At 46.2% G+C, this 13,396-nt stretch overlaps 1 protein-coding gene and 1 non-coding gene across 3 annotated transcripts in view; one reads left to right on the top strand and one right to left on the bottom strand.

Annotated features, from left to right (window-relative positions):
- The window catches only part of HACD2 (3-hydroxyacyl-CoA dehydratase 2), an 87,095-nt gene extending 81,384 nt beyond the window's left edge, over positions 1-5,711 (top strand). For both annotated transcript variants that reach the window (XM_039843213.1, XM_039843214.1), the window contains exon 7: positions 2,619-5,711. In XM_039843213.1, the coding sequence (XP_039699147.1) occupies positions 2,619-2,701 (83 nt within the window). In that variant the 3' untranslated portion in view covers positions 2,702-5,711. The remainder of the gene's footprint in view (positions 1-2,618) is intronic.
- Positions 5,712-5,875: 164 nt separating this feature from the next.
- On the bottom strand, positions 5,876-6,012 carry LOC120586899 (small nucleolar RNA SNORA52). The gene has a single exon (XR_005648831.1). It is a non-coding gene; the product is annotated as a small nucleolar RNA SNORA52 (small nucleolar RNA).
- Between the last annotated feature and the right edge of the window lie 7,384 nt (positions 6,013-13,396).

Here is a 13,396-nt window from a genome sequence, read left to right as displayed (position 1 = left end):
TGCACAGTTCATTCCCAGCCAACTGCACAGTTCCCATCTTTCCAAAGCTTTGTATTTATAAGAAGAAATGCGGAATTAGGAAACATCCCTGTTGACATCAGTCTTCTTTACCAAATTTGGTTTTTTCCTACAACTTAAGTTTCTTTACATCTTCTTTAATGGGAAGTTGATTATGTACACATATTACTTAAAGCAACACCTCTTCTTTGTGATCCTGACCTATTATTGCATTGAGGTACACATAGCCCAAATTGTGGCCCATGAGCCATGGTCCTGGGAGTGTTCTTGTGCTGGGATGCTCTGGATCCCTTGCAAGGTGCTCCTCTCCTGCTCTGCTGAAGTGGCAGTATGTCTAGTATCTGCAGTAGATGTCTAAGTCCTATTTACATTTTCCTTCCCCACATTGGTGAAAACTGGTTATAGAGTGAGAGTAAAAAAGGTCAGAGAAACAATGATATGGGGTGAGGACATCAAGAAGCTGGGCACACCAGGTTGTCAGTAGCCATAACCATACCTCTGGTTTTTAGAGAAACTGAGAAGGAAACTTGCCCCAGGCAGAGCATTTCTAGTTGCTCTCAGCCTCCCAGTCTTTCTCTAGAGAGAAAGAGACCCCATCTTCTTAAAGGTACCCACAACCCCCCACTCTTACCTCCACCCCAATACATTGAGACACTTACGTGCACACACGCACACACACACCCAACCATCTCCATTCTGTGTGTCCGGAACTTGAAGAGCAGAAGGTAGAATTCTAAATAGCCTCTTGTCAGATTGAGATTTTCTTAGCATTATTCTTCATTATAGCCCAATGTAGTTAAAAATAGTAGCCATGAATCAGCCATTATAGTTGGGTTCAACCTGAACGTGTGGGTAAATCAGATGGAGACAGTGTCATCCAAGTTCTGGTCACCAAGAAGTCACTGCTAGAGCTGTAGAGAACCTACAGCTCAAGTTCCGCCCCCCCTCTCCCAATTCCCCTGGCCTCCCCGACACACATTCCCTTCTCTTAGGCACTGAGAAGCCTCTGGAAGATGTAAAAGAAAGAAAAGGCCATATCTGTCCTCTGTTTCTGACATCTGACTCTTCTGGCATCTCCTTGCCTACAGGGATGAGGTATATTCCTTCGTCTTGCTTTAACTGCCACTAAGGGCCTTGTAAATGGCTTCTAGGTCATTGTCCTCCCTCCAGCCCTCTGAACTGGCTGCGAGGCGGTAGCCACCTGTCTGAGGTGTAGTCATCACAGATACAGCCAGTGGAAAAGTCCTTAGTGCATTTCGCCCCTAAGTTTCCTGTTACTGAAGCATATCTATGGAAATGTGACGGCCCCACATTTTAAATGATCACAATTAGCATTCCTTATGGTTTAATTATATCTTTACTTTCAGTTTTTAGATTATAGAGCTTGTCAAATTTTCTGGCTTTTATACCAAAATAGTTCTCTCACTGTTGAATTGGATGCACAGGCTCCGTCTTTTCTGTGATAACTTCCTGCCTGCAAATAGTGAGTGGAATGGATGGCAGCCCTGTTTGACAGCAGGGCCTCCTCTGCAGTTTATCAGATCTCCGTGCACATACCCACTGCTATCTTGGTACTTTGGGAGGATCATTTGAAATTTGGCCAACTTGGAACCCATTTAAAAAGGAAAAGCTCAGAGTTGGCGGTAGTAGAAATTACCTCTCCCAAATTCCAGGTTATTGTCTAAAAAATAGAGATTGGAGCTGTTGAGAAGGGGAGGAAAGGAAGGACATCGTACACCCAAGACCATCTCACTGGAGTTCCTTATATGGTTATTGAACCCCCTACCCCAATTTATAGTAACCTGGAAAGTCCAGGCAGATTAAATGGTATTTGACAACAAGGGCACTCTGGGCATTTGGGGTGGGACAGTTTTTAGTTGTGGGAGACCGTCTCACATTGCAGGTTTTAGCATTCCTGCCCCCATTTCCAAATACTCCCTAGGGAGGCAGTACCACCCCATTCATTTGAGAACCAGTACTTTTAAAAATAATCTATAAATTGCAAAGAACAGAATCTCTAGTGCCTAAAATACTGGCTCTTTTCATAAGGACTTTTCCTACACTCAAACCTGGCTTAGTTGTATTCAGATCAAATGTCACAGCACTCCTCCCCCTCCTCGGTCTTATTCAAAGAACAACCAGAGCCTGGTCCAGGCTCCATCAGTAATTTTCAGTGAGACCCCAAACACATTGCCTTCCCTCTCTGGGGCTTGAATTCTTCTTTGTGAAACAGGGATAATAACGCCATCACTAGAATTCTTCACCTCGTTATTGTAAAATCAGAGAATAAATGTGGAGATAGTATGAGAGTATAAAGAGTATAAAGGGAGGCAGCTCTGTGGCATCTTGCTTGGTAAGGGTAGTGACAGTAGTGTCCGTCCTTCCAGTCCATACCAGCCTTCCTCCTTGGCTAGCCCAGGAAAAGGTAGGCCTCTCTGCGTTTCTCTTCCCCTTCCCCGAGCCCTCTTTGTTACCCTTCCTTGGTTGGTGGATGAGAAAGTAGTCAAGAGAGTCATTGAGGACTTCAGGTGTGTGTGTGTGCTTTAAATAGAACATCCAATTTTAAATGATCTCTAACCAACTCCTTCTTTTCTTTCCAGTTTTTCCCCAGTTATACTTCCACATGATATACCAGAGAAGAAAAGTCCTTTCTCATACTGAAGAACACAAGAAATTTGAATAGTTCTGTTTCCTGCATCTTCCAAAAACCAAACTTTTCAAAGACAAAAAATGCTGCAGACTTTTTGAGTTCTCAGTACATTTCATAGAAAATAAGTAAGAACTATTTTTAAAATACTGAAAAATAAAACAAAAACCAAAATCTAACATCACATGGGCCTGGGATTTTGTTTAAAAAAAATTTTTAAAGCCGTTACATAAAGCGTCCTGGCCGGTCTTTTCAGCATGCTTTTTCAACCAAAAGTTCCCAATATTTATGATGGCGTTAGAAAGGGATTTGGCATTTTATATCCTGTTTCCTTCATGTATCTGATAAATAAAGATCTGTAACATTAAATGCTTGAGAGTTACAGTCTGAGTAATGAAGCTGTATCAACAGAATGCCCAGCTTGCAGTAGAGTTCTGTTTCAGTCTGCAATGTGTTTAACATCCCCTTTACAAAGTACTTGACTGCATGCTGGAAACTACTTATATTTTTGAAGCAGCAAACTTTGTTCTCTGGAATGCTCCGAAGTTATGGCTGGGACCTTTACTTTCATATCTGTGGTTATACAGTGTGTATGTCTGTGAAGCTTTGGGGCAGTACACATCATCAGAAAACAACTAGAACCCTTTTGTTTTCAATTGAGTCGTTACTGCCTGCCACTAAGAAACATGCTTGAATTTAATAAGTTTGTGTACATGGTAGAAAACCTACCTTATCTGGGGCTCAGCCTCACTCACATGTTAACAAAATGACAGTTCTCTGAAAGGGAAAGCTCCACTGCTAGTAAATGACAAGTACCTTCTACAGTTCTGTTCTCAGAACCCCTCTGAGTAATGTATTTGCCAATAGCTATTCTCACTTACGGACCTGAAACCAGTCTAGTCACATAGGAGTGGAGAATCTGCTATTGAAAATGAATGAAAGGTGTTACTTTAGAAATATAGTCCGGAAGAACATTCAGGAATAGGTTTCTATACTCTTATTATTTTATTTTATTTTTAAATTTTCATTCAACTCTTCTATTTGGATACTTTTCCTAATTATGGTCCCACCAAGGTGTAAGTCCAGAGACAGTAAAATATTCCAGTTGGGCAGTCGAGCTAAAAGTAAATATCCCACATGTTGGAGCAGCCAAGAAATACTTTGGTCGTATGGCCATTGTCTGACATCATGTATTCATACCATTTAATCGCTCAGCTGTGCATTTAAGACTTTTCAAGAAAGGGTCGGATGAAAATGTAAAGCCCAAGTTGAGATGTGCATTAGATTTTAAACACAGGATGTTCTTTGTTCTTTGTGGAGCCTTTTCCTTTTTTTAGTTTAATTGGTCGATCTTTCAAACTTTAAAAGTCTAGCTTACTAGCTTTAGCTTTACTGACTAGTTATTTAACATAAAATTGCTAATATCAGAAGAGTGTCATAATGGAAAACTAATTTTTAATGCTTATCACAGAGGCTTGAAAATTAAGATGAAAATGAGAAGAAAATATGCAGCTTAAAGTTTAATGCAGGAGGGCGATCACTTTGAGTTATATAATGTCTAATCACTGTGCTGTGCATCTGAAACTGATAGAATACTGTATGTCAACTATAACTGAAAAATAAAAAAATATTTAAAAAATTTAATGCAGGCAGATGTGTAATAAATTATTTTTGAATTGAACATTAAAGTTCCACTTCTCAGCACTCTTAACTTGGGCGTGTTGAGATTAGAATCTGTTCTTGTACTTGATAAAATATGTGGAAAAGATTATTTGTTATGCTTTTTTTGTTTTTATTTTTCCAAAATGTATTTCTACTGTAAAATAGAATCAATTTGGGTTATATTAGTTAATTGGGATAAGATTTTTTTTCAGTTTTCCAGTTTTTGATTAGTTTTGGAAGATGGTATGAAAAATGCAGGTTTTTCAAGATTGGTTTTTATTCAGGCCTCTATTACAGTCTGTCACTGTTTATGAAAAACAGTCTGTCGTAAACAGTGGTATTGCATCAAATTGAACTTTGGCAGCCAGAACACAGCAAACAACTCCCTTCTCAAAAACGATCTCACCCCCAGTGCTTATTTTTGTACATCAAACATTTAAAATGCTTATTGGCAGATAAGTAAGGCCTGACACCATGTCCTGCAGTCACCTCTCTCAGTAACTGGTTTCTTTATCTCTAACATGAATTCATTTTTCCTTAGAAGTGGTGGCATTCTTTCATGAATCGAGACTCCACCAAATGTCCCATCTTCTTACAAAGTGTGAATGAGGAAGTGGTGTTTGGTGGGTATTTTGTCAGACTTAACTGTGTTTGTTTCGGGACACAGTTAAAGGAATCGGCTGCCCAGCCGCCCCCCTGATGGGAGTTTCAGGTCCCCTCCTTTGAGGACCACCTTCTGGCAGAGAACTCTTGTGAGGGATGCAGTGTTTTGTAGATGCAAGCTGCGAATCTGCGTCTTGCTGTGTTGGGATCTTGATAACAAGGCAGTTCATCTAACACATGCTTGCCTGTTATCAAAGGCACCGGGGAGGGCTAGTCAGGGAGTAAAGCGCCGCTCTTCCGGCCAGACCCTCTGGGGAGGTATAGTATTGAAGAGGCAGATGAAGAGATTGCGCCCTCGATTCCACTTAAGCTTTTGGTTCTCTATTTGTGATCAAAGGTTGGTATTTATGTGGTACAATCTTGAAGTTATTTTCAATTCTGAGTTTCAGATAAAACATCAAAACCAGTACATATTGCTCCTCTGAAATTTGGGTAAGAATTATAAAATAGTATATATATAGTCATTTTTGTATTTTTCTATGTTGTGAAAACCAAAATTGTAATTTTATAAGTCTGATTCACTAAAATTCTATAATTTAAATGTATTTTTTTGTATATTTAGAAATAAGGAGTTCAAAGACTATGCTTAACTTTCTATGCATGCATTTGGAAGCTGTTTTTACCTGAAATGTTAATGTAGTAATAGGTTGTATTGATGAAATACTCATCTGTATTGCATTTCAAAATAAACTAATGTGTACTCTGCCTGGATTTGAAACACCGACCAGTGAGTTTACTGCTTTTTCACATTCAGTTGTCCTGAAAGTGAGCATGTAGGAATATGGAAGGAGTTTCAAGGTCTGTTGTTTATGGATTGACTCTTTCTTTTGGGCGACTTCCCCCACATGCCGCCTTCCTTCCCCCACGCCCCCGACACACACACGGGAGTGTCTAGATGCCCCTGGCATGAGCCCACTGAAGCTGTGCTCACTACTCCGGGAGAGGCTCCTAAGGTGCCCTGGTTCCCAAGTGAAACCTGGCGGGCCGCAGGCAGGGGGACCAGCAGGGATTAGGATAGACCGCTTTGACGGTTTTAAATTTCTGCTAATCTTAATGGTTCTGCACTTATGGAAAAAATAGATATTGAGAGTTTTCCAAAAAGTCATTCTTCCTGCCAATCTTCAGGCTCACCAAGCCGTTCTCCAACCTGGCTGCCACGGGACAAGAGAGATTCCTCATGTTATTGACCAGAAAGCTTAAGAAATGAATAAAGATTGAGGACCCTGGTCTTACGATGTGTTTTAATCTAACCTTTCTAATACAAGTTGGGAATTACTGTTGCCCAGCAATGTTCATCTTATATCGAAATACCCGGTCAAATGGTCCTAAAAGTGCCTCCACGTACCGAACAACCCTAGATGCTGCTTCACGCACTCAGGTTCACAGTGGTGGAAGGGACACTGACAGAATACCCTCCGCTGGGCCACTTGTGACCTGCTACTTCTAGACCCCAAAATTTCATCACCTCGAAAGCAGAGATGTCTCCTTGTGCTGGGTTCTTTCTAGTTATTTCTCTGAGCGATCTCTATTAGGTGCCTCCAGCAGTACTGAGCCCCTGCCTGAGTCTGCCAGGTCTTCCTCATAGTTAACTGTCACCACCATCGAGTGTGTGGTATTTATTTCAAAGGAGAACGTTTTCTTTCGGAATGCTATCTGATCAAGGCACAGTGGGGAGGACCACTTCTCGTGTGGAGTCTAATCAGTCTAATCTGTTTCAGAAGTAGGCTTTTTATTTATAAAAGGAGAAATAAAATGATTTTAACTGAAACTGAGGACCAGATGGTAAAGTTAATAGTAGAGGCAACCCAGAAAATACCACCTTTATAATCTTTGGGTGGTAATGGGAACCAGGGCTTTTCAATTTGTCATTGTCACATTTTGTGGCAATTATGTGTACTATGTTAACATAAGCCCCAGCCTGAAGAATTACCATTGGTATAATTAAAGAGACCTACTGTTATACACAGCATTCCAAAGATGCTGTTGTGTGTTCTGTTCCCTATAACAAGAATGAAGACTTTGCAGTTTCTCATATTTATTTTTTAAAAATCCCAGCCTTACAAATAGACCGGCTTGTAGTACAGTTCAGTGGTGAAGATACTGTTCTAGGCAACTATTACCAAAAATAGCCATACTTACTAACATTCCCTGCCTGAAACTGAGAACCAGAGTTAGGAGAGAGCCGTGTGGTTCTCTGACCAACACTTTGTGTTGAACATGTAAGGGACTATTCCTTTTTTTATTTGTTTTCCTCAAATTTAGAGGCCCCTATTAGGGGTAGGTCTCATTACCAAAAATCTTTTTTTCCCACGAAAGGCAATTCACCCTGAAAGTCCTGGGTGAATTGTTGGATGAGCAAAAGTGAAATGTGTGAGAGGCTGTGTGCATAAGCACTACGTACCCATTTCATAAGTCTTTATGTTTGGAGATTGTGTTTTCTGCTCACTAATTCCAGAACATAGACTTGTCACCATGGCAACACTTTTGCATCTATCTTTGACTTTGGTGGCTGTTACCCAGACACCTTTCCAGATGCTGCACTTGGTTAAAGCCCATTTCATTACTGCGCCATTTCTGCTCTGACATTGTTGTAGCCAGGGTGTACCACCGGGGGGCAGCACATCGCAAGCGATTCTGGGCTTTGGGAGTCAAAGGAGTTGAACACAGCTTCAGCCCAAGGAGGCAGAAAGGCACACAAATCAAAATAAGTCACGGATCTCTATTGTCCATATAAAGCAAGGACAGTCAGCTCTTAAAGCATATTCTGGAGGGGGACAGGAAATGACACTTTTCTTTGCAGCAAAGGAACCAGCTTGGATGTATGCTTTGGGGCTCCGTATACTCACTTTCCACTACAGAGCCCTCCCTAGCATGGCCCCTGCAGGCTGCTTGGTTTTGAATTGCCTAGGGTGTTTGGAACTGGTCAGAAAGCAGGTGTTAGTGCTCCTGCTTAATGGAGAGCCTGCTTGTTAATCTTTGAAATGTTTAGGAGGTCAGTTCCCACTCTTCTTCTGTCTCTGGATATTTTTGGAGGGTGGCCTGGGCCATGAGAAAATGTCAGGCCACCTTATAAGGCCACGTCTGGCCCCGAGAATGCTTGTCTGCAGCATGTCCAGTACACTCTGTGGGTGTGAGCTAACTTGATTCTTGGACTGTGGGTTTTCTCACAGATTTAACATGCTTCTATTCATGCCACGGATTATTCTCACTCTAACGGACTTAAAGTCTCCCTCAAGAGAAAGCCGTTTAAATGACACCAATTTTGGACATACCTAATAAAGAACCAAGGGCGTATGTAGACCGGGGAATGCCCTCAACAACTGCACTAGTTGACTGTGCTGGGGCCTATTGTAATAAACAGTCTAACGCAGGTGGTTTGTTTATATGTCAGTGAAATCCACAGACTATGAGGTCTGAGTGATGATGGGAGTACAGGTATGTTAGGGAGAGGGATTCTATGGTTTCAAAAGTCAATACAAAATTCAGGTTTCCTCTCCTGCTAAACTTTTCAGATCTTTTTGCGTATCAATGCGATTTGTGAATTGGCGGGGTGAAGCTTCCATCTCTCTTACTCTTACTCTTCCCCATCTCCCACTGTCCCCCCATCTCCCCTCGGCATGACCTTCAACTTTCCCCATCAGCCCCCTTCTGCCAGGACTCCACTTCAGCCTCACCTCTGCTCTCCCAGTGCCTGCTGACAAAATCCCGAGCCAGGGTCCAGCTCCACCCTTCCCTGCACCTCTCACGTTTGGTGCTGCCCACCTGGCACGCTGTCCATCATGATTTCCATTAAACTCCATCCTCGTTAACCCTCTGAGTCGCCCTCAACCCAGGACAGCACCCCAGAGAAAACAGCCACCAGACAGCAATCCTTCAACTTTCTGTCACCGAATTTATGAACTTGCCTATAATGGCTCACTCTTCTCTTGTCCTCTTGTTAGAATGGAAGGAGTGACCCTCTAGCCAAAGCTATTCCCTCCCTGTGATCCAGAAGTTTCCATCTCCCCCAGCACCCCGCCTCCCCAGGGACCTCACTCTGGCCGCACCATGCCCTCTGTACTTCCTCTTTGCCAGCTCTTCCAATCAAGGACCTCCCCGTCTTGGCCTTGACCCCGTGCACTTCACCACTTCCACCCTCTCTCCTGCTCTCTAGAAGAGCTGACTACAATCACTTCTGTTTCTCACCTCCTACTCTCTTCCCATCTCACCAAAGCCTGGCTCTTCTTATGCCACTGACTGCTCTGTCCAAGGTCACTAGTGACCTTGTTATGAAAATCCAGTGCACACTTTTTAGTCCTGGTCTTATGGTTGAAATTGGGATGCCATCCTGCTGGATGTTAGAAAAAAATGGTACAGTTTTGGAGTAGACTGGGGGATGCCAGCAATTCCCAATCCTGGTCCTGAACTCTCATTTCCCTTCCACGCCTCCCTAACGAAGGTATATGCAAAGGAAATAATGGGGAACCAGCCAACAAAAAGTATAATGGTTAACTGTGGGTTAAACTCCAGGGAAGCATTCTGGTAAGCTGGGTAAAACCTCAGAGAACATTCTCGTTTCCTAAACTAGTAAGAGGTAGTAGCTCAGACTACTTCACCTCACCTCGCACCCCACCCCACCCCACCCCATTCTCCTCGATCCCAGCACTTAGCTGTCACCACTGTGATAGGAAGAAAGGCTGACCTAATACCACCACCACCTACAGGGAAGAAACACTCAAAGATTGAGTGTGCGTGCCACCATGCTTGACACCAGGCTGGCCTAGGTTGGTGGAGGCCTAGGCTGGGAAGGACAGAAAAGCATATGGGAAGAAAAAGAGCAAATCCTGCTCCGCTTACTACTTATGGCTAGAAGAGGCAGGAAAGAGACCCACACGCTGTACACCGACCTCTTCCTGCCCACTGGCCGCATTGCTCTCACCAGCAGACGTAGCCCATCAGGTCTCATAACTGAGCAGTAAGAGCAGCGTTCCTCTTTCTTGGGGATGAGCCCAGACGCTCCGGGGGGAGAGGGGGTGTGAACAGGGACCTTGGCATCCGTCCCAGGAAGCCAACATCTTCATTCTAGACAAGGCTCTTCTGGTTTTCCCCGGCCTCCTTGACCAACCTTTCTCAGCCTCCTCTGCCTGCCCTGACTTAGATGTTCTCAAACTTGAGTGCATCAAGAATCACCCGGGGGGCCTGACAAGACCAGACTCCTTGGCTTTCTCAGGCCGACCTCATCGGAATCACTGGAGACAGAGCGTGGGGGCTCGTTTTCACACGAGCCTCGAGCCTTGCGGGCAATTCTGGTGCAGGGCCTTCGTTGGAGGATCTCTGCCCTCAGGGACCCTGAGACTTCTGTCTAACCCCTCGCTTCAAACCTGAAGCCCCTGACCAGCAGCCTCCGGAACAGATCTGGCCCTTGGACATGGCCCATATTAAATATTTTTTAATTGAATCAGTTGCCAACACTTTAAAATTGAGCGATGTCATCTAACCATCTAAGAGAAATCAAACGATGAGGCAACAGGAGTCCATATTTCCACATGTTGGGCATAGGTGAGAACCAGAAAGGGCTGCCCCATTGGGTCAGGTGCTAGCGAGTGATCGAGCTGAGGCCTGTTGTCCCCTGTCCAGAGACTCCCTGTCTAGCCAGGCCCTCGGCATCTGAAGCAGGAGCTGGAGAGAAGCAGTGCGGCTGCCACGGCTTCGAGAACGCTCTCCGAGCTGATGACTGCTGGCCTCTGACTCAAGACTGTGTCTGTTTAAGGGCTCAACTGAACATCTCCACTTGGATGCCCCATAAGTACCTAAGTGCAACCTATCCAAAATGAAACTCATCTTCCTCTCCCCCACCCCCCGTCTCCCCACCTCGCTGAATGGCACCCATCCATCGGTTGCTCAAGCCGAGAACCTGGGAGTCATCTTTCCTCTTCCGCTCCCCCACTGCCCCTCACTTAATTTCTTAAATCAGTTGCTAAAGCCTGTTGATTCTGTCTCCTGAGGGTGGGTTGACGCTATCGGTTTCCCGCCTCTGCTGCCCCTTCACTCGGCCAAGCCACCACCATCTCAGCAAGATGGCAGCAGAAGCCTCCCAACTGGCTCTCGGCTTCCACTTTCCCCTCCCTACAAACCCATTCTCCACACAGCAGCTGCACTAGCCCTTTCAAAATGCAGCTCGTGCTGTGGTACTTGCTCCCTGTTGAAGCCCTGTTGGTGTAGAGTCCACACCCCTGAATGTGACCCGGGGACCACTGTGACCTGTGTCTGCCTACAGTCTCCAGCTCCTCCACGACCCTTGTTCCATCCCAGCACGTCCCTGTCAGCCTCCATGAAAGCCTTCCAGGCCCTCAGGATACTTAGCTCTCACTTCCTGGCCTTTGCTCACCAGGTTCCCTCTGCCTGGGAGACTCACTCCCTCTCCACCTGGGTGATTCTCTTCGTCGTCGTTCGGCCTATCTGGTGGCCCTATCCGCAGAAAGTACCTGCCCTGGGCCCTCGGACAGCCTCCTAGATGCTCCCACAGTGCCAGCCAGGGCTGCCAGCAGAAAATGAGGAGACCCAGTTAAATTAGAATTTCAGGTAATAGCAAAGAATTTTTCCACATCAGTGTGCCTCGTGCAGAATGTTTTTGCTACGTCATGTGGCAGTGCCAGGTTTCCCCCTTGCCGTCCTCACTGCCATCTTTTCCCACCTGTTTGCCTGTCCAGACCGTGAGCTCCCAGGGAGCAGGGACTCCTCCAGGTGACGTACCGCTGTATTCGCCGGGCCTAGCCTCCCGCTGGGGTTTTGGAACCTGGCAGGAAACTTAGAAACAAATGGTTAAATAGGGTCATTTCAGATGCTTATAAATTCTTTATAGAAACTTAGAAAGGCAGCGTGTGAGGAAGGGGCTGGCCTACTGCACTAGCTCTGTGCTCAGGCTTGGCCTCTCTGAGGCGTGGTAGGTACAGGGGTTTTGTCCAGGTGCCACAGATCCCAAAGCCCACAGTGGTCTCCCTCCACTATGCTGCCTCCCTGTTCCCTGGAGCACAAGGGCATTGGTGGGGGGCGGGGGCAGGAAGTTCATTTAGGATGAATGTCATGTGGGTGCCCCACCCAGGCAATCTCTCAGAGGACACAGCCGCCAGCTTCTTAGAGACCCTTAGTCATCCCTGGACGGGGCTCCCTGAGAAGCCCCGTGGGTGCCACAGGAGGTGGTCCGAGGAGGGCTCCACCTCCTGGTCCCCAGGCTGCAGCACCCTGCATGGTGCCTTCAGTCTGAGCACTGAAGGTCTGAACTCAAAATTTTCCCGGGACTCAGGCTTTTTCTCAGGCACCTCTCATTGGCAAAAGCTGCTGACAGCTGTGAGTCTGGGAACAAGGAATTCCCGCAGGCCTGTTGGTTGCTTCTCTGCAGCGGCCCAGGCCCAGGGCGCCCCCCGCCCCCGCCCCAGTGCCTGGGGTGTGCAGGCGTGTGCCCACACGCCGTGGGCATGTCCAACCACAGTTTAAAACCTACATCGCTTTGATCATCTCTGCCTCTTCTCCCCAGCATTAGGACAGCTAATCAGCCCCAGCTCTCCCTGAAAGCTCCAGACACTGATCATAGCCTGCCAGTGGCTTGGGGCTGCTTTGCTTCATATCCAAAGGAAGGAAAAGGTGAGCAGCTCCACCTGCTCCGTGGAAGACTGTCACTGAATACCACCCCCTAAACCTTCCTGAACCTCTAGCCAACGTCATACATGAGGGAACCATGCCATATCAGAGTCAGAAGGGGCCTCAGGCTGGCACCTACTTATCCAGAGTTGGAAATTGTTGCCAAGGAGAGAAAGGGATAGTGATCAGTGGCAGAGCTGGACCACTCCTCATCCCCAGTCTGCAGGATGGCCCTGCAAGGCACTTCTGGGCAGACACTGAGGATTTCGTGTTCCTCTGGGGTTTCAGCTTTGTACCAAGGAAGGCAGAGCCTCGGCTGCCTGCACTGTGATTTCAGGTGTAGACTCACAAGGAGATTGTAGAATTATAGAAGACCGGCCCTCCCAGGCCCTGAGGAGGGCGCCACGGATGCTACCCACACCTGGAAGCTTGGAGGACACAAGTTGGGTTCTCTGTGCCGGGCAGCCCTGTGAGGGGAGGGCAGGGGTGATAGGCAGAGGGGAGTCTGTTGGTGGTCCAAGCGACCCCCTCTGGCCCCAGAAACCCCGTGGTTGTAGCAGCTCAACCCGGGCCTATGAGGGTTTGCCAGAGTTCCTACAGGTATTTATCCAGGAATGCAAGTCTGGGGGCCTCTTCTGGAAGTCCTAGCTCTGGGCATCGACCCCTCTCCCCTAGTCAGAGAAGCACAGCCTAGGATGCAGCCTGCAAATGCGGAATCCAAGGGCTGGCCCAGCCTCCTGTCAGGAATGTCAGTTCGGAGCCCGGCACCGACGGCTTGCCTGGTATATT

This window comes from Pteropus medius, unplaced genomic scaffold (assembly GCF_902729225.1).
Source record: "Pteropus medius unplaced genomic scaffold, Ma_sr-lr_union100, whole genome shotgun sequence".
Lineage (NCBI taxonomy): Eukaryota > Metazoa > Chordata > Mammalia > Chiroptera > Pteropodidae > Pteropus > Pteropus medius.
This window is presented reverse-complemented; position numbering and strand designations above follow the sequence as displayed.